General features: G+C 38.6%; 1 protein-coding gene across 1 annotated transcript; it reads right to left on the minus strand.

Annotated features, from left to right (window-relative positions):
* Nucleotides 1-3,093: 3,093 nt before the first annotated feature.
* Nucleotides 3,094-22,039, minus strand: btaf1 (BTAF1 RNA polymerase II, B-TFIID transcription factor-associated). The gene is made up of 38 exons (XM_043255510.1): nucleotides 21,733-22,039; nucleotides 20,114-20,237; nucleotides 19,338-19,452; nucleotides 18,957-19,103; nucleotides 17,730-17,929; nucleotides 17,441-17,568; nucleotides 16,847-16,976; nucleotides 16,670-16,738; nucleotides 15,799-15,888; nucleotides 15,625-15,720; nucleotides 15,142-15,318; nucleotides 14,911-15,051; nucleotides 14,509-14,633; nucleotides 14,277-14,397; nucleotides 14,068-14,172; nucleotides 13,833-13,982; nucleotides 12,877-13,019; nucleotides 12,597-12,771; nucleotides 12,323-12,526; nucleotides 11,495-11,930; nucleotides 11,012-11,196; nucleotides 10,777-10,930; nucleotides 9,954-10,063; nucleotides 9,653-9,854; nucleotides 9,001-9,149; nucleotides 8,648-8,800; nucleotides 8,369-8,490; nucleotides 8,125-8,292; nucleotides 7,955-8,032; nucleotides 7,739-7,868; nucleotides 7,102-7,243; nucleotides 6,736-6,866; nucleotides 6,395-6,520; nucleotides 6,154-6,306; nucleotides 5,002-5,213; nucleotides 4,733-4,892; nucleotides 3,960-4,130; nucleotides 3,094-3,871 (listed from the first exon to the last, which is right to left on the minus strand). The coding sequence occupies exons 1-38, from the start codon at nucleotides 21,744-21,746 to the stop codon at nucleotides 3,719-3,721; spliced, it is 5,589 nt and encodes a 1,862-aa protein (XP_043111445.1). The 5' UTR covers nucleotides 21,747-22,039; the 3' UTR covers nucleotides 3,094-3,718.
* Nucleotides 22,040-23,083: the final 1,044 nt, after the last annotated feature.

Consider the following 23,083-nt stretch of genomic DNA (forward strand, 5'->3'; position numbering starts at 1 on the left):
CTTGAAGGAGAAGGAGCGTGTCGACGGTGGACATTTCGAAACTGAATTGAGAGACGGTGGAGAGGAACGGCCGCTTTGGCCGAGAGTTTTAAAAAATAACGGTCAGCTTTAAATTGGCGCGCTTAGTTCGCTAGTCTGAAAAAACGTTTTGTAGCGACGGAGAGGATTGTGGGTAACCCTGATGATGAATACTGGGTGTTTGTGAGATATTTCTTTCCCCTTCCCAGGTTTTTTTTTTTTTCTTTTCTATGTTTGTTCCTTCTGTGTAGTAGATTTGTTATGCACTACTCTTTGTATTTGGATGGTTGAACAGTCAGCGTTTTTTTTTTTTTTTTTTTTTTTTTTTTTTTTCTTTTCTTTTTTTAAATAGAAAACTGTGTGCTTTCTGACTGACGTAATCTTTTGCAATACCTCAATTTTGAAATATAATAGGAGAGAGATTGATATTTTCTAAGTAAGTTTATTCAAACAAAGACTATATATCTATATATATATATATTAATTTAATTCTGCTAGAGAGAAAAAAAAAAGTGATTTAACAGATGCTTAATTTTATTTTTGTCATGCTTATTTGCTTTTAATTTTATTTTTGGAAAAAATTAAAAACAAAAACAACTGAAGGAGTTAGAGCTGTATTATTTTAATACTGTAGGAAGCTACAGCTGCTGTCCCCGCTCACAGTGTTCCACAAACAAACAAAAAACTCATCTGATCTTATTATTAATATAAAATATATATATTTGACATAAATATATGTATTCTATCGGGCCGTCAGGTGCTTGTAAACATACTACTTACGTTTTTATATATTTACAATCAGACCTTTACTATGCTGAAAATCTTCTGTTCGTTAATATTTTTACGTTTGGTGAAACGATGTGTTCCCCTTTGTTTTATAAAGCGCACACGCCCCCCCGATTTGTTAACCGTTTAGGAGAAGTTTTGTGATTTCTGGCGAGACGGAGAAAACAAGAATGTTCGTTTGGGAAGCTGGAAAGATATGAAACGTTTCGACTTTAACTTGACGGAAAGCCCCGGATGCGTCGCTGACGCGGTGGCCTTCTACTCACCCGAGACTTGAATTAGTCCCTTTTTTTTTAAAAACAAAAAAAGGCTGAGAACCTCGATTCTTTGTTGTAATGTGCAATACTGTTTGTACTGTTTGTAAAAAAAAAAAAAAAAAAAAAGAACAGAAAAAGAGGCATAAATCTTTATTGCGGATTTATTTTCATTGCGAGCATTGTGATTCACTAAAATCATTTTCTACTGTGTATTTACTCGACGTGCTAGTACCTTCCAGTAGTAATGTAGCCTTTGTACTGAGAAATTTTTTCATTATTTTTTAGAGATTTTTTGCAAGAAAAGACAAGAATTAAAACATTTACATATTTTCCATTATTTTTTATTCGTTTTCTTTACACGTTTATTCCTCAACCATTAATGTTAGCTATATTTCTGGGGGAGACTTTCATATCTGGTCAATGTCGTTAATATTATTTTGTACTTTTTATGTGGAATAAATTAATTTTATGGCGCTAATTTTTACTTTTTTTTTTTTTTTTTTTTTTTTTTTGGAAGTCGAAAACTTTGTAATACTGTTACTAAAGTGTCTAGATTTTTGAAATGCAAAGCTTGTCGCTTACTTGATTGGGGAGGAAAAAATTGCACACGGATCTAAAGCAATCGTGGTTGGTAATAAGCGATTAAAACTTAACACAAATGGGCAATAACAAAAAAAAAAAATATTCCGGCAGAATGGAGCAAATGTGAGGTTGTCGTGTTGAAAACCAGGAAGCAGTACCACTTTCACGGTCACCATACGGTCTGTGTATTTAACCGAGACATATTTCCCAGAATGCAGTGCGTTATGGAGTAGATTTGATGGCTTTTCGAACACCGTCAAAACACATGAAAATTCCCTTAACCAAGACGTACCTTTTTTCCTTCAAGTCATCTTTGTCTTAATGAGTTTCCTATATTGCAACCATTTGAATCCTTTAATAAGCTGTGCTGTATAAGTATAAAGTTTCACAAAAACAAAATAAATACAAATCAAATATCGTCTAAAACCTAGTTGAGTCATTTCGACTAGTGGATTTTCCCTTCTACCACACTTTTAGCTCCATTTGCCATTTTGAAAAATAATTTAAAACCCTTTTCCCCCCAATGCAGTTTAAATTTTCATTTGATGAATGGCATCTGGTTCCATCTTTGCAAGGCTTTGAGATTGTTATCTTGGACCTCTGCTCATCTAACTTTGCAGTAAAACTGTGATTTAAAGGATTTTTTTTTTTTTTTGGATAAAAATAATGCTTACTGGCTTTTCCCACCTTCATGATTTTTTTCCCTTTTCTGTACTAAACAGCAAATCTTATTAAATGTAATTGTATGACACTGTGAAACGTGGTCATCTTTTGCACGCTCTCGTTCTCTTCTTGTAGAATTTCGCAGCCAAGATGCAAAAAAAACCGACCGACCGCTGCGGGTAATATTACCCAAAATAGCTTATTTTTTCCTGACACTTTCACCACAGAGGTACAGGTGAAAGAGAAGTTATAGAAACCTCATATATATATATATATATATATATATATATATATATATATATATATATATATATATATATATATATATATATATATATATATATATATATAATATATATATATATATATATATATATATATATATATATATAAGTTAGAGGTTACCCACCTGTGATAATTGCTCTTTGTTGTAAATTAAATTATGCACACTGTGGCACATATACCCATTTTATAACAGCTTAAAAAAAATACATAGCTTATATCTTTTTGGAGAGCTCTTGCAATGTTATTTTGCCTAGCTGCTCTTAAAAAAAATAAAATGAAAATACATTAAAATAATACATAAACATTAGCAGCTATACCAGATATAATGAAGCATTTAAGTGTCATGTAGCTTTTTTTTTTTTTGGTGTAATTTGCTAATTATTTTATTTAGTTTTTGGCATAATGTACATACAGTATTCACTGAAGTGTAAAATGTATATAAAAAAATGTAATGCATGACATTTAAATACTCCATAAAATGCAGACAGACACAGACAAAGCATTTTAAAGAGAGCTCATTAGAATTTATTAAAATTCTACCAGGCTTACCCAAAATGGCAAATAACAGAAATATTTAGTTCTATCTTTTTCCTTTTAAAACTCTACAATGTTTCCGAGGCCATGGTCCTGCCGCTCCTCCGGCTGTACCTAAAGATCTCAGTCAGTGCATGTAAGATGTGTGACGGAGCAGCAGCTACAAGCCCTTCATAACCCTACAGGAGTTAGTCAAGCGCCTCCTAGTGGTCTGGATGAACCCATACAGTCACTCTGCGCCATCGCGGAAGCGTTTCAGTGCGTTCCAGTTCTCGTCTCACCAGCTTCCTTCGTTCAGTATTCAATAGTCATCACAGATACCGACCGCGAGTTCTGGAAATCCTGAGGTTCAAATGCTGTCATCTGTACAACACAACTCTGTAAGACTACTTTTAAGACTTCCTCCAGTGACATTAATGACGGACAGTTTTAGATCAAATCTCGAGCGAATTGTAAGAACCTACAGGAAGAGGAAGAGCTGCAAGACTGCGACGAGCATTTGACTGGAGTGTTTAAGGCCAAGAGCTACTCCTCTGTTGTCCAATCAGACGGCTTCAAGTCATTTCTGTTCTGTTGTGCACGTTGCACTGGGTTCATTTGAGCGAGTGCATGAAGCTGTCCAGGTCGTATTCGTTTTCATACTGCTGCTGGTCCCACAGGTCTCCCAGCCCATCCAGAACGGACTTCATACTAGCTTTACCAGAGGACGAAGACGCCGTCGTCTCGCTCTTCTCTGCTTTTTCATCCTAAACATTGAAACAAAGCATGGTGTTAAATGAATGCGTTTTATAGCAGTGTTTTGTATGCATGCAACAGCAGCCTGTCAGGACTGACCTTGTCCAGCGTGAAGAGGTTGAGCAGCTGTTCTGTGCCCATGCTCTGCATGCTGGCGTTCTCTTGGCTGATGACTGTATTGGCAATGGTCATCTTAAATTTCTGCAGACCCATGATCTTTTCCTCCAGAGTGCCCCGTGTGATGAGACGATACACATTCACTACACGTTTCTGAAACACACAGACATGCATTAGTAGCTTTAGATGCAAACATTCACAGTTTAAATGTGGCCCAAAAATCTGATTTTGCCCTATTTTTGCAACATGATTTGGTATAAATAGTAAATAAATAAAATTATAAATATAAATAATTTGGATTAGATTTCATTACATGAGCGAGTTGAGCTGAATGACAAGGAGAGTGAGGTGAAAGACAATAAATGGAAGAGTTTGAAAACTAAATGCAAAAGCACCTGTTAAAATATTTTGATGGCAGAACAATTGGATCTTTTAAAATTCAATCTAATGTTTATCAAAAAATAAATAAATCTTATTTTGTTTCATGGTTTTTGCAGATTTATTTATTTTGTAGACATTTTTTTGTATGTCATCTCTGCCTCATTTTGCTAATAACTGTTATACGTTTCATAATTTGTTGTTTTCCGAATGAAAGCGAGGAAGTGAACTTGCAGTTGCAAGAAATAAAATGGCAATTAAACAAACTTTAAAATAGCAAAAGAAAAAAAAAAAAAAAAAAGCAAAATGAGGCAATGCATGCAATAACAGCACTAAATTAAAAAAGTAAAAACAAAACACACAAAACTTTTCTATACCTGTCCTATTCTGTGAGCTCGATCCATGGCCTGCAAGTCTCTCATGGGGTTCCAGTCATGCTCCACAAACACTACAGTATCAGCTCCAGTCAGATTCAAACCCAGCCCACCCACATGGGTAGTGAGCAGCAGAACATCTATGGACGGGTCGTTATTGAACCTGCAGAAGGGGAAAAAAAAAAAAAAAAAAAAGAAATCCCACACAGTAAGCCAAATTCAACTGCCAACGAGATTACATTTTTACGGGTTAGATTGTGTGGCAGTTTCACCTAGAGACTATAGAGTGTCTGAGGCCGGCCTGAACACTTCCATCCAGCCTGAGGTAGGTGACTGAGGGCAGCTGTGCTTTGAGCAGGTCCTGCTCCACGATGTCCAGCATGCTCTTCAGCTGACAGAAGATCAGAACACGATGCTGGGCTACTACAGCCTCTGTGCCACCATCAGCTGCTCCAGCAGAACCAAGTCCACAGTCCAACAGCAGCTGCAGAGAACACAGTATTAACAGCAGCACGCTTATTTTTGGTGTGGTGTTGATTTGCATTTAGGACTAGATGGTATTTGATTATGATTTAAAAATCATAAAGAAAAAAAGGCTCTGATTAAAAAAAAAAAAAAATAGATTAAGAAAAATATAAATTAAATTAAATATATATAAATGTAATAAAAAAAAAGTCTGTTAGTATGTTACATTATCATGCAAGTATATTCGTTTTGAAAAAACGAGGTAAAAAACCCCATCCAATAATGGAATACAGATTATTAAAAAGGCGGATATTAATGATTAATGAATTTGTTTAATAAAATATTTTGATATTGAAAATTTAAGAAAAAAAAAACTAAAAACTGAGAAAAAAAAAGTGTTGCTTCTATTTGAGCTGGGTGCATTTGAAGGCCTCAAGGCCAAACTGACTGCAGAAACGTAGACCATGTGGCCTACAGTCACTTATAAATAGAGGATACAGAAGCAAGTCACGGAGATGACAGATGCCACAGTATAAGAGAACATGAAAAAAGATAAAGTGTAAAACCCCTTAAAATCCTGACAACTCATTAAATTATTAAAAAAAAAAAAAAAAAAAAAAAAAAAAAAAAAGTTTATGCCTCTGCAACCTTGAAAGTAGAATGGTCTAAGAATGGTCTGTGTGTTCACTGGACAATGACTGATGATAAAAATTGCACAAAGATTGTAGTCTGGACAGAAACAGATCCAGAAGGAGGAGGCATCTCGGCTTTGTCGTCCTGCAATAAAGTCTGACTTTAACTTCTGAAATTCTGCCTTCACAGAATTTTTTTTTTTGCAAGACAGAAGACTTTTCTCCACAAAAATATTGATAAAAACAACAAACACTAATATTGCATGGTTCTGAGTAAAAAATCTTTCCTCAAGAGCGTGTTTTGGTTGTACAGGTAAGTGGACGCACCTGTTTGAGGGCTGAGAGTTTCGGGGCATGCTGAATGTCTCTGAGGCTGGAGTGCTGGCTGCTCAGCTGTTCTGTGATGTGTTTGTACTCTGGGTGTTGAGGGGTCAGCACCAGTGCTGGGTGATTACACAGCTTCCTCAGATACTGCAGAGCCTGAAACATCCAACAAGAACAAGAACATTACAGACTATTTGACAGAGGAGGATAATCTTGTGCTCTTATGAGACTTCCTGGGATCAACCTGGAAGACGTGTCCGGTGGCCTTTAATTTGGGTTTCTCTTCCTCCTCTTGCATAGAAGCAGTGGAAATAACGTCATCCACGTTCACCTTGGCGCGAGATTTTGCAAAGTCCTCATACAGTTGAACCTGACCAGGCAGAGATGAAAGAACAAGTTATGTCACCAATATAAAAATCTATTAATTCATATTAGCTGAAGGGTTAAATGTTTTAAGACTTCTATTAAGAAAGCTAAAGTGAAATATGCAAAGTCTATAGTGGCACACATCCACTCTGACAGTCACAGAATCTTGCAGTAATCAGCAGCCATTCTTTTTAAACATCCTGTGTTTGTGTTTAGTACCTGTAGAGGACTGAGGTTGCAGTAGTAATCTTGTATGATCTTGGGTGGCAGATCTTGAAGCACATCATCCTTCATTCTCCTCAGTAAGAAGGGCAGAACCTGTCTATGCAGAGCTTCCATTGCAAGCACACCTGAAAAACACATCACCACGTTATTTTACATAGCAACATTGCTAATTACTAAAAACGACTGAGCCGCTTCACAAATCGAACATTTGAAATCGTAACAAGCTAAAGAAATCTTCATATTCTTAAAATAGGGTCTCGTGTGATTCCCTTAGTACAGAGCATACAAAGTTGAAGAAAAGCTTCAAACTGGAGTCTGTGGTCCAACAATGAGGAGACAGAGAGATGTAAATAATCACACCTGCTTCCTGTTCGCGTGAGGAACTTTTAGCATCTCGACTGGCAAGGATGGGCTTCCCGTAGCGGGCAGCAAACTGACGCTCAGTACCAAGAAAGCCTGGCATCAGGAAGTCAAATAGAGACCACAACTCCAGAACATTGTTCTACAGAGACAAAACAACACACACAGTCATTAGTTTGTCAAATTCAAACTTGGTTGATTCAGCAAAAATGCATGTACATGTCAGCAAAAAAAGGCACACTATCATGACGTTTAGATCAGTACGTTCTTTTTACTGCTTTTATTCAGGAAAGACAAATTCACCAAAAGTGACAAAGTATTAATTTATAATTCCATTTCAAATTAATGCTGTTCTTGTGACCTTTCTACTTCTAACCTGTACAGTGCTTTGATGCAACCTGTGTTGTTAAAAGCGCTATATAAATAAAAATGATTGATTGATTGATTAAAGAAATGCACTGTTTTAAATCACTCATAAGAAATGTTTTAGCATCAAAATTAATTCTCAAGGGTCATGTGACATTGAAGATCGGAGTAATGTCTTCTGAACATTCTCCTTTGCCAGTATTATCGTTTTTACTGACCCCAAGCTTTTGAACAATACCATATACAAGCCATCCAAGAGTTCAATCCTCACCTGAATGGGCGTTCCTGAGAGAATTATTCTGTAGTTGGCAGTTAACTGCTTGATCGCTTTAGAAAGTTTGGTCTTTCCATTCTTTATGACGTGACCCTCATCAAGGATACAGTAATTAAATTTAATATCCCTGTATGAGAAAATAACATTGAAACAATTCTTTCAGCCTACTGTATATGAAGTCTGAAAATTATAAACTTATAAACAAGTTGCTACCTGAAAAAGTCAATGTCATTTCTAACGACATCATACGAGGCAACAACGAGATTGTGTTTCTTCACCTGGTGCTGCAACCTGCATGGAATGAAACGATAATAAATGCAATTATCAGAATTTTTTAAAACCGGGCTACAAGTCAATATTTAAACAATTTCTTATAATGGTACCATGCTCTTTCTGTAGGAGGGCCAGTATAGTGAAGAGGATTGAGATACTCTTTAGAGCAGAACTTCCCAACCTCATCCACCCAGTGTCCCGTCAGGGTGGGTGGACACACAACTATGGATGGCAAAGGGCCACAGTCAGGAGCCTTTGACCTGGTGTACTCCTGAGCCCTGTACACATGTAGCAACATTGATTAGCAGGTCAAATAAAAGGTTTTTTTTTTTTATTAAGTTTGGGGTGTACTACCTGAGGAAATGATCGCCTGCCAGAATACAGATGGACTGCAGGGTTTTTCCCAGACCCATATCATCACACAAGATCCCATGAAGTTTGTACTTGTTCAAAAACGCCAGCCAGTTCACTCCATCCTACAAAAGAGAGCAGGGCAAACTTCAGCATAAAAACAGAATGAAGCAATTCATGCAGTCAGACGTTTTTGTTGAATACAGTTACTAGCCTCATCTCAACCTCTGGATTTGCGAAAATGGACATTTCCATGAACAGAAGCCTGAAAAGCAAACACACCTGCTGGTATTTCCTGAGCTCTGCTTTAATGGGCACAGGAATCTTATAATTTTCCAGTTTCCGTCCATCAAGCAGCTGCTCGAGGAAGTGTCGTTCTCTGGCTTTCTGTCGAATTAGATCTTCAGACATAGATGGCGGGTCTGGGATTCCAGCCTGTAAGGAGAAAGAAAAGAAGATAAAAATAAATAAATAAAAGCTGCACAAAGTTATGCAACAAAGTCATGAGTTCCACTGAATTGAGGTAACTGATGTAAAGGCAAGTGTTTTCTCAATACAAACCCTTAGCTGAAAGTCTTGCATTATTAGAAATGAGATGCATGAATGCTGGACTGTGCTTGTTACTGATCGCTCACCTCAAGGGGAAGCAGTCGAATCAGGGTCGCAAAGCACTGAGTGGCCATGAATCGCACGCTGTCACAGGGGTCACTCATACGGCCCAACACCGGGACCACCAACAGCACGATATAGGGCACAATATCCACATCGAGCTGCTCCATCACACCTGGATGCTGTGCTCAGGATAATATCTCCATTATGAATGCTACTGAACATACTTCAAAAAAATTCAGACACTAGTGTACAAACATTTGGAGGTCAATAAGGCTTTGTTTTTGAATTCTCTCATTCTCTCAAGATCATCAAATCTGCATTTACACAGGAAAAACAGTAATACGAAATACTACAATTTAACAGTTTCGTATTAATAAGTTGACATTTTTTTCCATGACAGCAAAGCTGAATTTTCAGCATCGTTAATCTTCAGTGTTACATGATCCTTCAAAAATCATTGTAACAATATGATTTGCACCCCATAGCACATTATAGGAAAATTATTATTTAAAATAGAAATCCTTTATAGCATTACAAATGTATTTACGGTCACTTTTTTACCACTACCACTAGCCTTAACCTATTTTTAAGAATTTAGGAAGCACCTATGTGAAATACAAGAGGCATTTTTAAAAGAAAACCGCTTGATTTTCATGTGTGACATGCAGAGGATACAGGCCAGGGCTTCAATGGCTCCCTCCTGCTTGGTGTTGTCATCAATAGCACCCAACCAGGGAAGCACATGTTCCAAAAACACATTCATGGTTTCCATAGTAGCGATCTTGCTGAGCACACCCACACAGCGAGCGGCCATGTGACGTACGGCTGTGTATGGATGTTGCAGACAGGTGCAAAGGAGAGGCAACTGCTCCATCAACTGCAGAGAGAGAGACAAAAGGAGAGAGGTTAATACTGATATTGCCCATGTAGTGATACTAGATGCTTTTGAATGCTGTATGTGCACGCGTGTCCATACTAAAGGGATGAGCTCTTGGGACATGGCTCCTGCTGTGACCTCCAGCACCTGCAGAGAGTTCACAAGTTCCTGAGCAACCGGGTCTCCTTGCTTCAGCAACTGGCTGGAATCTGCAACAAACCACATGGGGAGCAGGATGAGCATTTACTAAAGGAATAGCTCACCTAAAAGTGAAAACTTAAACTCATCTGCATCTCAAATGGCCTGTGGAGGTTTCTACATTGAAAAAGGTTTAGAGAAATTTAGCATTATTACAGCACTTGAGCAATAATGGATCTTCCATCCAGAAGGAGTTCAAAATGATAAAAAGGCAGCACAATTAACAAATAAAGCTGCATGTTTGTAATGAACAAATGCATAAAACATGTTTAAACCTCAAACAGCTGCTCTTAGTTTTCAGTCACATGAACTCTTCTAAGCCCTGGAGGCCCAGCAGTAATATTTCAATTATTAAACAGTGCAACAAAACATTGTAGAAACAATATATATACCTTAATATGGTCCGAATTCGGTATTCATCTCTGTATTAATGATGCATATTTTACGTCGGAAAGTGGATGAGGGCATAATCACCAATTAATGCTGCATTATTTTCTGGCTTCATCTGCTTGCCAGTACAAAATAGATGTATACTGAATTTCACCTTTTCATCTACATCTTAGATGGCCTGAAACTTACCACATTTTGATAAAATGCTACTTTACCAAACATCAATATGAACTATAAACCACTTTTTACAAATCTCAATTCATTTTAAATCAAAAACTCCACTTTGGGGAAAATAAATTTAAAAAAAGGTTACGAACAGTTAAAGCAGACATACCAAATCCCTGAGCATCCAGCGCATTCCTCAGCGGACCGGTCATGGACTCCCACAGATATGGCAATGTTTTGGTCAACTCCTTACTGAAATGCCTGGCAACTGTCATCAAGCAGAATTCTGCCCCTCTCCTCTGGATAAGACATGGCTTCTTGCTCTAGGTCAGGATTAAACAGAAATTAATTTGAGATATTTGAAAAGAACACAATAAAGCTGCTAATTAGAACGCTGTCAATACCTCATCTGTTTCTGTAGTAATGCTGCCTCCGAGGGGTAGGTCATTGTTGGTAGTTTTGGGGGCTTTGGGTGTGGGTCCTCTCTTACTGGTGATAGCAAAAGCTGCTTTCTGATGCCGGTAAAGGGTGATGATGCCCTTTGTCTTGTTCACCATGTGATGCATTGCATCTTTGTCTGCTACAGATGCTGCAGGATACATTAAAAAAAACACCTCTAAAAACCCTGAAACAACAGGCCTCGTATTTCAAAATTAAGCCACAAAATGCATATTAAATAAGATATGTTATATAAAAACATAACATAAAAATATATTTTTTTTATTGTATAAAATTCACTTTAAATATGCCAGAATGGATCTTAAAAGTAGAATTAGTACAAATGGTTTAAATAATTCACTTAAATGTTAAATTGAGACACTTCTGATCATGTTTCATAGATATAGCCAATGAAAATATGGGAGGTGGGGATGCAATCTTCCTTTCACCTTTACTGCTCTCCTGCATTGCTGGAGTGCTGGCTGGTGGGACAGGACATGCAGCACTAGGGGTGAGCATTGGATCTACACACACAGAGCTGCAGAGATTCTTCACGATCTTGGCATTCGGGCAGGGAGATCTGGCAGCGCACAGCTGGAGCAATCGGGCAATGTTGGAGGCTGCATAACCCTGGACGAGCGTGTTCTCTTCGCGGCGGGCCGCCTCCATCAGGGGCCTTACAACGGGATTGAGTTTATCTGGCAACATGGCAAGCCCAACCACAGCACAGGCAGTGAAGGTATGAACTCTAAGCTGCAGCTGCTGCCACTCGGCGCTGGTCTCGCACACAGTGGAACGAGCCTGCACCCTCTTGCTGTCCAGCAGCTGGAACTGACGTGACTTGAGATTCAGCGAAGAGGTGCATTCTGAGAATATGTTGGTGACCTACGGAGAATCAAAGCATTATGACATTGCCTTCACAGAGGACACATGGTTTTGGAAAGGAGCTCTAGAGCCATCCAGATAAATTTAAATGATTCTCTCTTGTATAATATACATCTTATATATATATATAAATGAAATTCCACAATATTTTTTATTTGTAAATGTAGGAATAACAATGTAATGTAATATTTAACTAATAATTAGTATTTGTGATTAATACACTAAAAAGCAATAAAAAAAATTATACATGTCACAATTTTATCTAGTAATATTATTATTAAGTAATACAGATGCAATATTGAACAATAAGTTTTATTGTTTGTAATTATACACTAGACAAACTAATTAAAAAATAAATAAATAAAAATACATTTTACTACTATTTTACTAACCAGCTCATTAGCCTGATCGATGGTGAACACAGTGGAGTTGATTCGTTCTGTCACATCAATGTGGGCATCAGCCAGCAGTGCTATGAGCTGTTTACATTCATTCTGCATGCGAGTAAAAGGAATGGCAATCTCGTCATAGTAGAGTTGTTCTGAGAGAATGACCAGCAATCGGGGCTGAACCACACTGGACAGCAGCTCACATTCCTGTGACGCAGGATAACAGTCATTAACACGTTTCAAAATAAACTTAAGACTCACCCTCTCCCGTTCTCACCTTCTGAAGGCCTGCCCACTCACAGATCACCATGGAAACCGCAATCCGCTGCAGGGCTGATTTGGAATTGAGATGGAACAATAAAAGTTGTGCTAGAGACTCGGCAGGCCGGAGTTCCTGAGAAGAGCTATTCAACCGTGGATCACATATACAACTGCACAGCGCCCCCAACAGCCTAGGAGGACACAAACACAGTCAGCCTCACATATGGCACAGAGAAACACAGACACACACACAAAAAAAAAAAAAAAAAAGTTTAAAAGAACCCCTCCCCACACACTTTGCAGCCATTAGACGCGCACGTGTCACCACATAGTCTCGAGTGGCAAGGTCTTCAGTAACCGTCTCCGCTCCACCAATGTACTCCTGGACTGTTTCCTTGACTGGAACAGATCCCTGTCTGGTCTTTCCAGTAGCCTTCTCCTGCAGAATAACAGAATGAATCTTAAAAGCAGATCTGCTTTTTGACGAGTGGGAAGTGTGAAGGTTCTATGATGGATTAGTCTCAGCCACAGACAGCATGCCCACAGACCACCCACAGTCTGCTCTCTGAATGGCTAATGCATACCGCACAGGAAAAAAAAAAAACTGGACAGCACTCTCTCAATCTGGTGAATGCTAATCTAGAGTGCAAAATATGCTTTGCTTTATATATATATCTGTACTTCTTTTAGACGGGCAGAAAGTTTGTAGCACATGTACAACTTTTGCCTGGTACCTTTTTTTTTTTTTTTTTTTTTTAAATTTAAATTTTTTTTTTTTCCAGGGTTTCAGCTAAAATTTGCAGGAGAGTGTCCTTCCCAGGATCAATGTTCCACACCCCTGATATATGTGATCAAAAATACAGTAATATTGTGAAATATTACTACAACTTCAGCTAAATGTTTTCCATAATACACTTTAAAATGGAAAAACTTATTCCTGTGATGCAGAACTGAAATTTCAGCATCATTACTCCAGTCTTCTATGTGACGGGATCCTTCGGAATCATAATATATTTTTTTAAATATTAAAAGCCGTTTAATGTGTATTTGTATTCTTCAATGATCAAAAACTTCAAAAGAACTGCATGTTTGTTGCCACTACGTTCAATCAATTTAATGCATTGCACTGCATTTCTTTAAACGCAATTTGGTAGTTTATATATGTAAAACTAGTTGTGGTGTACAAGTACAAGGACAAATCTATTCCTTATTCAAGCAAAGTACATGTAAAGAATTTGCCTGCCACCCTTACCTTTAAGCGTGCTTTTACTTCCAGTAGCATGTTGGGGTCGATTGGGATGTGTGACGCTTGCATCATCAAACAGAGCCAAGCGCCCATCCAAGGACAGCTTGCCGCCACCACATACTGCTGAGGTGCCTGTCGCAACAACTCCCCCCACACCTAGAAAACCATCAACATATTAATAAAAAAACAATTAATATTCACCAGACAGAACATTCAAGAAGTGGAACACAGTGAGAAATACCTTCTGTATCAACTCTAGGATCTCTTGGTTGCTCTCCAGGATGCAGGACTGAAAGATGTGTCTCAACATGTCCTGCATGATGGGATTTAGCCACGCTGCACAACTCTGGAGGGAAAAGCATAAATCAGAGCAGAAAACAGGAAAGAAAGAAATACTTGAAACTGAAAAACACTGGAGTATTTGCTAATCCTTCACACAGATAATCCAACCTGGTCAGCTTTGGAAAGTAATGTAAAGAGGGTGTCTAGGGCAGCCCGACGGACAGAAGCGATTGTGTGTCTCAGGAATGGCCATACTCGAGGAACCAACACTGTTAGAGACTGGTGCGTGCTGGGAATGGAAAAACTGGGTTTTAGCTTCCCTTTCATCATTGTCGGGAAATGTGCTATTAATAGCAATGAGCACAAGAGCTCCTTTCATATTTCAATAGACAAATCTCACCTGCACTGGCGGACCTGTGGGTAAGTGAGCAGGGAGGACAGGAGGGTCATGATGCTGTTAGTTGAAGCTGTAAGATCATCCAGCTCCAGCAGGGCATTCCACAGTGTGCCCACAATGAAGGGAACCTATAACGTACAGATGCAGGTTACAGATAAGGAGGTATTATCCCCAGGAAAATTCCTGCAAATAAGTGCTAAATTTGAAAGATGTGTGTGTCTGTCTGTATGCATGTATGTATGTATGTATGTAGATAGATAGATAGAACACAGACGCTGGTCGTGACAAACCAGATGGACAACATTTTAAGATTATCAGCATCTGTTGATTAGGCATGCTCTCTATATATCCTTATATATTATATCTGCACTAGCTGTCACATTCAAATTAACTTTCAGCTCAGACCTTAGCAGGCAGCAACTGAACCAATCCATCCACCACTGGGATCAAAGCTGCTGCTGCCACTGCACGAACATCATCATCCAGATCCCGCAGGCCTTCTGTAATGGCCGGAAGAACCCGGGGCAGCAGCTCAGCGATCAAATCCTGAGGGTCAGCAGGATACAAGTCAACATGTTAAACAATGCAGCATCTACAATGTCACTTTCAATCGGAGCCAGTACGAGTCTTCTCCACCTGTCTGACAGCAAGAGCGTATTTGATGCCCAGCAGGCCTCCGTGTCGAACCTCCCACTGGTCTTCAGTTAGTAGCTTGAGCAGAATGTCCACAGTCATCGCAACGCCACTGTTCGCCATGTGCCGCAAGGCCACACCCAGAGTCTGGGCACACGTCTCTCTGACAGGTGCAACCACCTTGAAATATAAAGAAAAACAGAAACGCTTTAAGATGAGACCAAGTGAATGAAAGCCTTGCCATAAGGAAAGACTAGAAATATTTTTTCCATTTAAGAAAGAGACAGGTACACCATTTAAAAATAATGGCCATTTATAATACATTTACTCAAAGAAAATATGCACAAAATGCATTTTTATTCTGACGAACAATTACTGTTCAATAGTGATGGCAACATTTACACACAGGTACAAGTGCAAATGTCATTCTTGTTCAACCACTAGGGGGCAACAAAGAATTGAGAAGTTGGAAAAAAGATGACAAACCTCATCTGATACAAAGTCTCCGAATCGGTCTAGAGCAAAGACGCATAAAAGCCGAATGACCAAATCCTCCAGCCACTCCTGGTGCTGTCGCTCCATCTGAGAAAGTAGAAAGACTCCAACATCAAACATTGAACAAACTCTGAAAGAGACAATATCCACTGAACTGGTGAACACCTGTTCTGCTGTGCTGCCAACAGTCTTTCCTCCACCAGTACCATGACACTTCAGCACTTCCCTCAGTCCCGTGCCGGCTCCGTGACGAATCTTTAAAAAAACAAAAACAAAAGCTCACTGACCAATCTGTACTCCTTTCATTGTAAACGCACATACATGAGGGCTAAAGCAATGAAAATTGTAATTGCAAACTGAGAATCTGTCTGAAAAAAAATTCACCTTCAATGACCTTCACTCAATTCAAAGTCAAGGTCCTTTGTTAAAACCAATCCCTTCTCTCTGTTCTACATATTGCTGTCAAGACTATTCTCAATAATAAAAAGGCATAAAAGCCCAAAAATATAAACTTTATTTGATAAAAAAATAAATGAATAAATATTAAGTAAAAGTCTAAAAGGAATTACTGAAAATTAAAGCCAAACCAAAATAAAAGCACAAATTTGCTAAGAACTAAAATGACAATTGACAAAAATAATATACTATAACAGTAATAAAAAAAAACTACTTGTAAATAAATAAAATAAATCTAAAACAATACTGTCAGGCATGGCAGCCCAGATAATTTACTGCTCCATTTGTGGTAATGTGAGGTCTCAACTATGGCTGAGAGATATATTAAATATTTATGATATATATTCACAATGATTTAGTTGGCAATATAAAAGTTATGCAACTGAAATATGGCAACATTTTAATGCACTTTTTATTAGGACATTAATTTCCTAAGAAGCGCTAAGAACTGAATGATTAGATTAGTTGTATGATCCTTCCTTGTCTTGCAGCCACTTCAGAGCAAACATTTTGTAAGAAGCTTTTATTTGGTATACTGAATTTTAGTTAGAATTGCTCATTTAATGGATTTTTTCAATACCTCCCAGGAGGGGTTAAAGAGGTCATTGCACAGTTCATCACAAAAGCTTTCCAGGGGCCATTCCTGAGTCTGTAAAACAAAAACAAAAATACATGTATATTAGACACAGCTGACAGTCGAATGCTAACAGCTCAATGTTTGGAAGAAAAAAAACAAGCATGTATGCATGTCTCACACCTCCTCAAATAAACTTGAGTTATCAGGAACATTATCAATTAAGACTTTGCTGTCAGTTGCTGGCTGCTCAATGATTACATTTGTGGTTTTCCGGCGCTTCTCCTCTGGCTCTCCCTCAAAACTGTCATTGCTGTGGCAAGGAAACATAAGAGCAGTGGTCAGACTGACCGCCCACACCCCCATAAACGGTCATCATCTTCAACATGAAAAACTGTTTGTAGGGCAGGGAGTCTTCAGGCAAATCACAGTCTGATTCCGAAAATTATTTTGAATGCATCTCCAAGAGTGCAAATCTTTGTAAAGTGAAAGTGGCTGTGAAAAACAGACTGTCTACTTTCAGCCACTAACAAAAACAGAAATAGCAGTTACAATAACCTAGTATCAGAAGTGAAAAAAAAAATTGATTCCGTTTCTTGGTTGTCATTTTAAAATGCTGTAAAATAAAACATGTGCAGCACCTTTGTCTCTGGTTGTTAAACAAGCCAATATACTCAATATTTAATAAATATAAAATTAAGTCAATTTTGATTGTATAATGACTTAAGCGATAAAAGATTAGACAGAAATACAAATTGATTAGCATGACATCTCTACCTCTTCTCATTAGGATCCACGTCTCTGGATCTCTGCTTTGCCACAAGTTTTGCCATCCTCTTAGCTTTGTTCTTCTGTCGATTGCTCATGCCTGGACGAAACTCTGAATCTATGAGCTCTGCAGCCGGCTAAAAAGGGGAACACAAAACAGGGCCATTTACACTTGGTATCAGCGCTGAGCAATAGTCGCAGTGATTTATGCAAGTTCAACATCTCCTCTATGGTCAACCTTGAAACTGCAAGCTTTCTCGAGTGTTTGGAATTTGTAAAAGATCCCAGCGCCGCTCACCAAATGGTTTCGTGAGAAGTGACAGCCCAGGCTTTTACCAGGCTGTGATCGGTTGGTGCTGGAAGCGCAAGAGTCCTCCAAGTCCTCATCGTTAAAAAGCTCCTCTGTGTCCATGCCGATTGCAGCACCCATATCCAATCCCAACTTCTTCTGTAGCTGCTTCCTCTGCCGGGCTAAACGTTCTTTGGGATCAGTCTCACCTGAGAAAAGAACACAATCGTGACCAAGAACTGCAAACAAAAGTTGCCAACAAGGGTGTTCTAGGTGTTTGCTTTGCAATTCAAGTCAAAACTATCTATAATATTATGTCCTTTTAATAATCACCTATTTAACTGTGCCCATACTGTATGAAAAAAAGAAATCGCTAGCAAAGAAAACTAACGCCACTCCTCAATAAAGGTATCATTCACAAGTTACCACAAAATAACACCACATATGGAAAAAAAAAAAAAAAAAAACAAGTGTACATAGAGATGCATTCAAATTTGTTCCATACTGACATGCAAATAAAAGGCACACTTGACTCCTGCACCATTTATCCACCTCTCTAACAAAAATGTTATATGAACAATTGCTCATTTCCTCAAAGTCAAATTGAATTGTATCCAAACATACAAATTTCTGTTAGTCGCATTTAAAGGGTTCTCTACTCCAAAAAAAAGGAACATTTTGTCATTAAATCACCCAGCCCCATGTTGTTCCAAACCCATAAAAGCTTAGTTCATCTTCACAACACAATTATTAAAAGATATTTTGGATAAAAACCAGGAGGCTTGTGACCGTCTCGGTGACTGCCAAACAATTCAACCAAACGCTGTCCAAAACGTTACGGGGCTGAATCTTGGAATAAAGACATTATTTTTGTTTTCTTTTCATACAAAAAGTGTTCTCGTAGCTTCATAAGAGTACGGAGTACCACTGATGGCAGACAGAGCATTCAGACAACAGCTTTCATACTTTTCTGCACCTTGACAATGGGACAGTCACAAACCTCCTGGCTTCAACCAAAATATCTTAAACCTGTGTCACAAACATGATCAAAGATCGAAATTACATGGAAGTAAGTAATTAATGACAATTCGGGGTGGAATAATCCTTTAGGATAATGTACATCTGTGTGACAAATGGTGTGGGACAAGATGCTGAGAGATTGAACGATCCTCAAACCCTAAGTTCAAACAAGTGGACTAACAGCACAGTTAACACACATGAGAGATATAACCCTACCTGACTTGTCATCTTGCAGCTCAAATTCTGCACCTGCAGAGCCCAGCAGCGACGCCCCGTGCTTGAGCAGACGGGAGATATCAAACCTGTAGAAACTCAGCCTGTCTGAGGAGATGTCCTCTGGAGACATATCTTCTGCACACACCTCTGAGAAAGACAACACGCATTTAAGCACTTTCTCTGCTCAAGACTAGCTTAAGGCTTGTTAGCTTTTAACGTGCCACGTGGCATTACCACCGCAGGATCAACTGTGCATTCAACAGCCTAGATAAAAATCTATGTATCTAGTTACCGCAACAATGTGCCTTTATTTACATATAAGGCAGAAAACACCAAAACATTAAATTCTCTAGTAATGCAATCAGGGATTCACCAGCTCACCGTCTTTTGGCTTTGGAGCTGGGTTCCATTCTGGAATATTCCTCACTATGGCTTCGACAGCTTGTCCCGCGGCTATCCGTGTATCCCAATTTGGACTCCTCAAGTATGTTAAAACCTATTGAGCCCAGAGGAAAGAAAGCAGATCGATAATCTAAAGTTAAAATTCTGCTATGGGCAGCTTTGTTCAAAAGTGCAAAACATAGGCAAATAAATAACCATACAAACGTTTACGTTAAAGAGTTTCTCTGTGGGCCTTTCACAATTAAAATCATTAAAAGATTGTTACAGCACCACTAAACGGCAAACCAGATTGCATGACAAAAATTACATTACATTTTGTAAGAGGGTGTAGGCAGTCTTTCAGTTCAGTTTTGCAAATATATTCTTGGTTCCAATTCTGTTTTGCTTTTCAAATTCAATCTTTAGCTCTACGCTGGCATTTGCAAGTAATAAATTTTAAACTCATTAGCTCAGAGAGACGGTCAGCATTGTAACAGTAATGATAAAAGTGTCAGCATGATTTTTTTTTTTACACTTTCAACAGTGTGTAAGCGGTTCACAAAATGTTTTCACATCACATATGAGAGCATTGTGAACAACAGATGGCAAGCATGCATCCTGGAACGCTGCACGCTAGGAAAGACATTCTTCCTTTACAAACACAAACAGGTGCTACTAGTACAAAAACGCAATGACGTTGTTCTTTAATGTGTTTTTGCTGCCGACGTGTCAAAGAGAAAATAAAAATCTGATATTCTACTAGTCTGAACACTCACCTTTGATAGCAGGTTATTAAGCTCGTGTGGGTGAAGCTTAACAACATCTCCCAACTGCTGAGCAGCTGCTTTACGGGTAACAGGAGTAGTACCTGTATCCAGTAAGATAAACAGCCGTTCCAACCTGGAGACAGTACGTTATAATTAACACAATGAAGATCTAACTGGCAATACAATTGTGCAATATCATAAAATCATCACTGAAGCGACAGTTACACTAGACTTAGAGCATGCAAGATTTGTCACATGCCGCAAGGTTCATGATAGGGGTCTCATAAAATAATAATAATAATAATTGCTTTTGTTATGTAATATTTTGCTTTTGTGAAGCTGCTTTGGAACAATAGCCATTGTAAAAAGCGCTATACAAATAAACTTGAATTGAATTGAATTGAATTAATACGCTTAAGCACATCTAAAAAGCTTCTCCATATAGTTGCAAAGCAATGTGCTAATTAGCAAGAACTGCTTTTTTTGTTTATATCGTGACAAAAAGTAAACTACACCATCACCAATGCATGTAAAGCTGGATATACAGTACACCCAACTTTATATGCATTCATACAGTATTTTCTATTCATTTGCATGAGTATACATATACATACAACATATACAGATATAGGCGCATCTGAAACGCAACACGAACATATCAACAGCTTCATGATTATCTTCAAAGCCGTTTTGAAACAATGTGGTACAAATATGACCGATTTGAGCAATTACGGAGGTCAGAGACCGACAAATCTGATGAAATTCGCTTTCCAAAATTGTAACGAAAAAGCTGAAAGTTTCATGATCATTAGTTTCCCCTGCCAAAGAAAGCTTCCGTCTACATGTAGCGGGGTCTTAGTCTTCTCAGCAGCTCCAGTGGCGCTGGACGCATATTTACCTAATGGTCTGGATGCATTATAGTCGTTTACGAACCACGTATAATAACTTGTATAGCTGGTCACGTGATCAACGTGGCGTCTCCCGTGAGGAAGATGCTTTAAATGAGAGTCTCGTAATTTATTTATTTGCATGGACTTTAATTACGTGTAAAAACGGACATCTACTAGCCGCTTTCCTCAAACTATCCTGTCAGACGGGTTATATAACGCCTCATTAATCTACTGCATCAACCGAAGAGATGGATTAGGAGAAATGAGTGTTGCCTTCAGGCAGTCTGGATGTTAAAACGGTCTTTATCTCACTGACAGTGCCCAACCCCGAGAGGAATGACACTGCGTGGGGTTAGTCCACTAATCACCCGCGGATTTACACATTAACCGGAGATTTCCCAGGATAAAAGTACAATCGTAATGGCAGACCGCAAACTGTTGGATTCATAACGCAGCACATAAAACGCTGCTAATGTACGATATACTGCTTGAGATAACACCATCTGACAGGTCAATTTGTTGGAGGTTACACTGCTCCTGCAGTCTTCGGTTGTGAGGAATTACGTGTAACGTTACGTTACTTATACAAAAAAAAATACTGACCGTTAGAAAGAGCTCGACTGACAAGACCACTTTACCTATAACGCTAATGTATATAATGTAAAGTATTAAGAATTAAAAATGTAACTCTGGAGACACGTTCGCCTTTCGCAAATCAACCTTTATACACAGACTCACCTTGAAACAGCCATATGAGCTGCTCGGGTTTGGATCCGGGCGCGGGGTTCGGTTCAGGTTCGCGTGCGCGGACAGGCCCGATCTCTCGCGCACTGCCTCAAAATCGGTCTGCTCGGTTATTAAATATTTCCCACAGCGCCCGAGGACGCCGAGTAACCTACGCCAGCGTACCGATTGATTCAGCCCTCAGCGCTTCCCCGAAAACGGTATTTTAATCGAATAAACGGGGGAAAATAATTTTGTTGATCACAAAAGAGAAGCCAGGCGGCAGGTTTTATATGAGGAGCCATCTTGCATTTATTCCTTCCTCCATGGTAGGCGCGCCGTGATTGGTTACATGGGCTCCGGCCGACCAATCAGAACGCGCTTTTCAAAAAGGAAGCACACAGGACAAGAAAAATATGCTCCGGAAACAAGTTTTTAATCTAATTTTCGGTATAAATATTTTGTAATGCTGAGTTGGAAGCGTTTGCCTTGCGCCTGTAATTGTTGCAAATTCGCATTTGAGATATTAAATGAAATAATTTAAATCCATGACGGTCTGTGACAGAGTTCCCCGTAACTGATGATAGTATGACCACTTCGTGGAAAAATACACTTGCACAAGAACAAGCATCGACTTGAGAAAATGAATCCAAGAAGAAAACTTTTAGAATCACTCATATGACAAATGAAACTAAGAAAAAACTAAATGTAAAGGCTAAGTATATTCTATATGTATGTAATTATTATTGTATGTGTTTTTTTTATTTTAAGAACTAAATTATTTTAACAGGCTAAATTTACACGACAATTCGTTTCATAAAAAAATAATAATTATAACAAAATCTTAATACTAAATTCCTAATATATTATGTAAACAACAATAAAGGTTGTATTGGATACCCACTCTTTATAAATAAACAAGAATACGGAAAATAACTCAATCTGACATTTGATGCCATTATCGGATATGACCCCTGGCTGGGTATCATAGCTTTTTCTTTGTAGCTAATCTGTGGTGGGTTTCTCAAAAGCACCCTTAGCCAACTACTGTCGACCCTTAGTTGGTAACGACGGAATTTACCACAGTTGATTTCGGGAAACGTGCCCCACGGTGTGGTTTCTCTCGGTGTTTTGCCTCCCTCTGGTGGTGACCCAGAGTATGTTCATTTAGCTCTTGAGAAATGACTGTTTCATGTATGGCACCGCTCTCTCTACTCTCTCCGTACCCGTCGATTCTCAACAGTCCTGTCAACATCTCATTGTGTGAAGCAGAAATGTTTACCTGTTAGGTGATAACCGGCCTCATTACTGTATTATTTTAAAGCTTATCTTAAAAACTATTCGTTATGTATTCAGTTTTGCTCTA

This window comes from Puntigrus tetrazona, chromosome 13 (assembly GCF_018831695.1).
Source record: "Puntigrus tetrazona isolate hp1 chromosome 13, ASM1883169v1, whole genome shotgun sequence".
Classification (NCBI taxonomy): domain Eukaryota; kingdom Metazoa; phylum Chordata; class Actinopteri; order Cypriniformes; family Cyprinidae; genus Puntigrus; species Puntigrus tetrazona.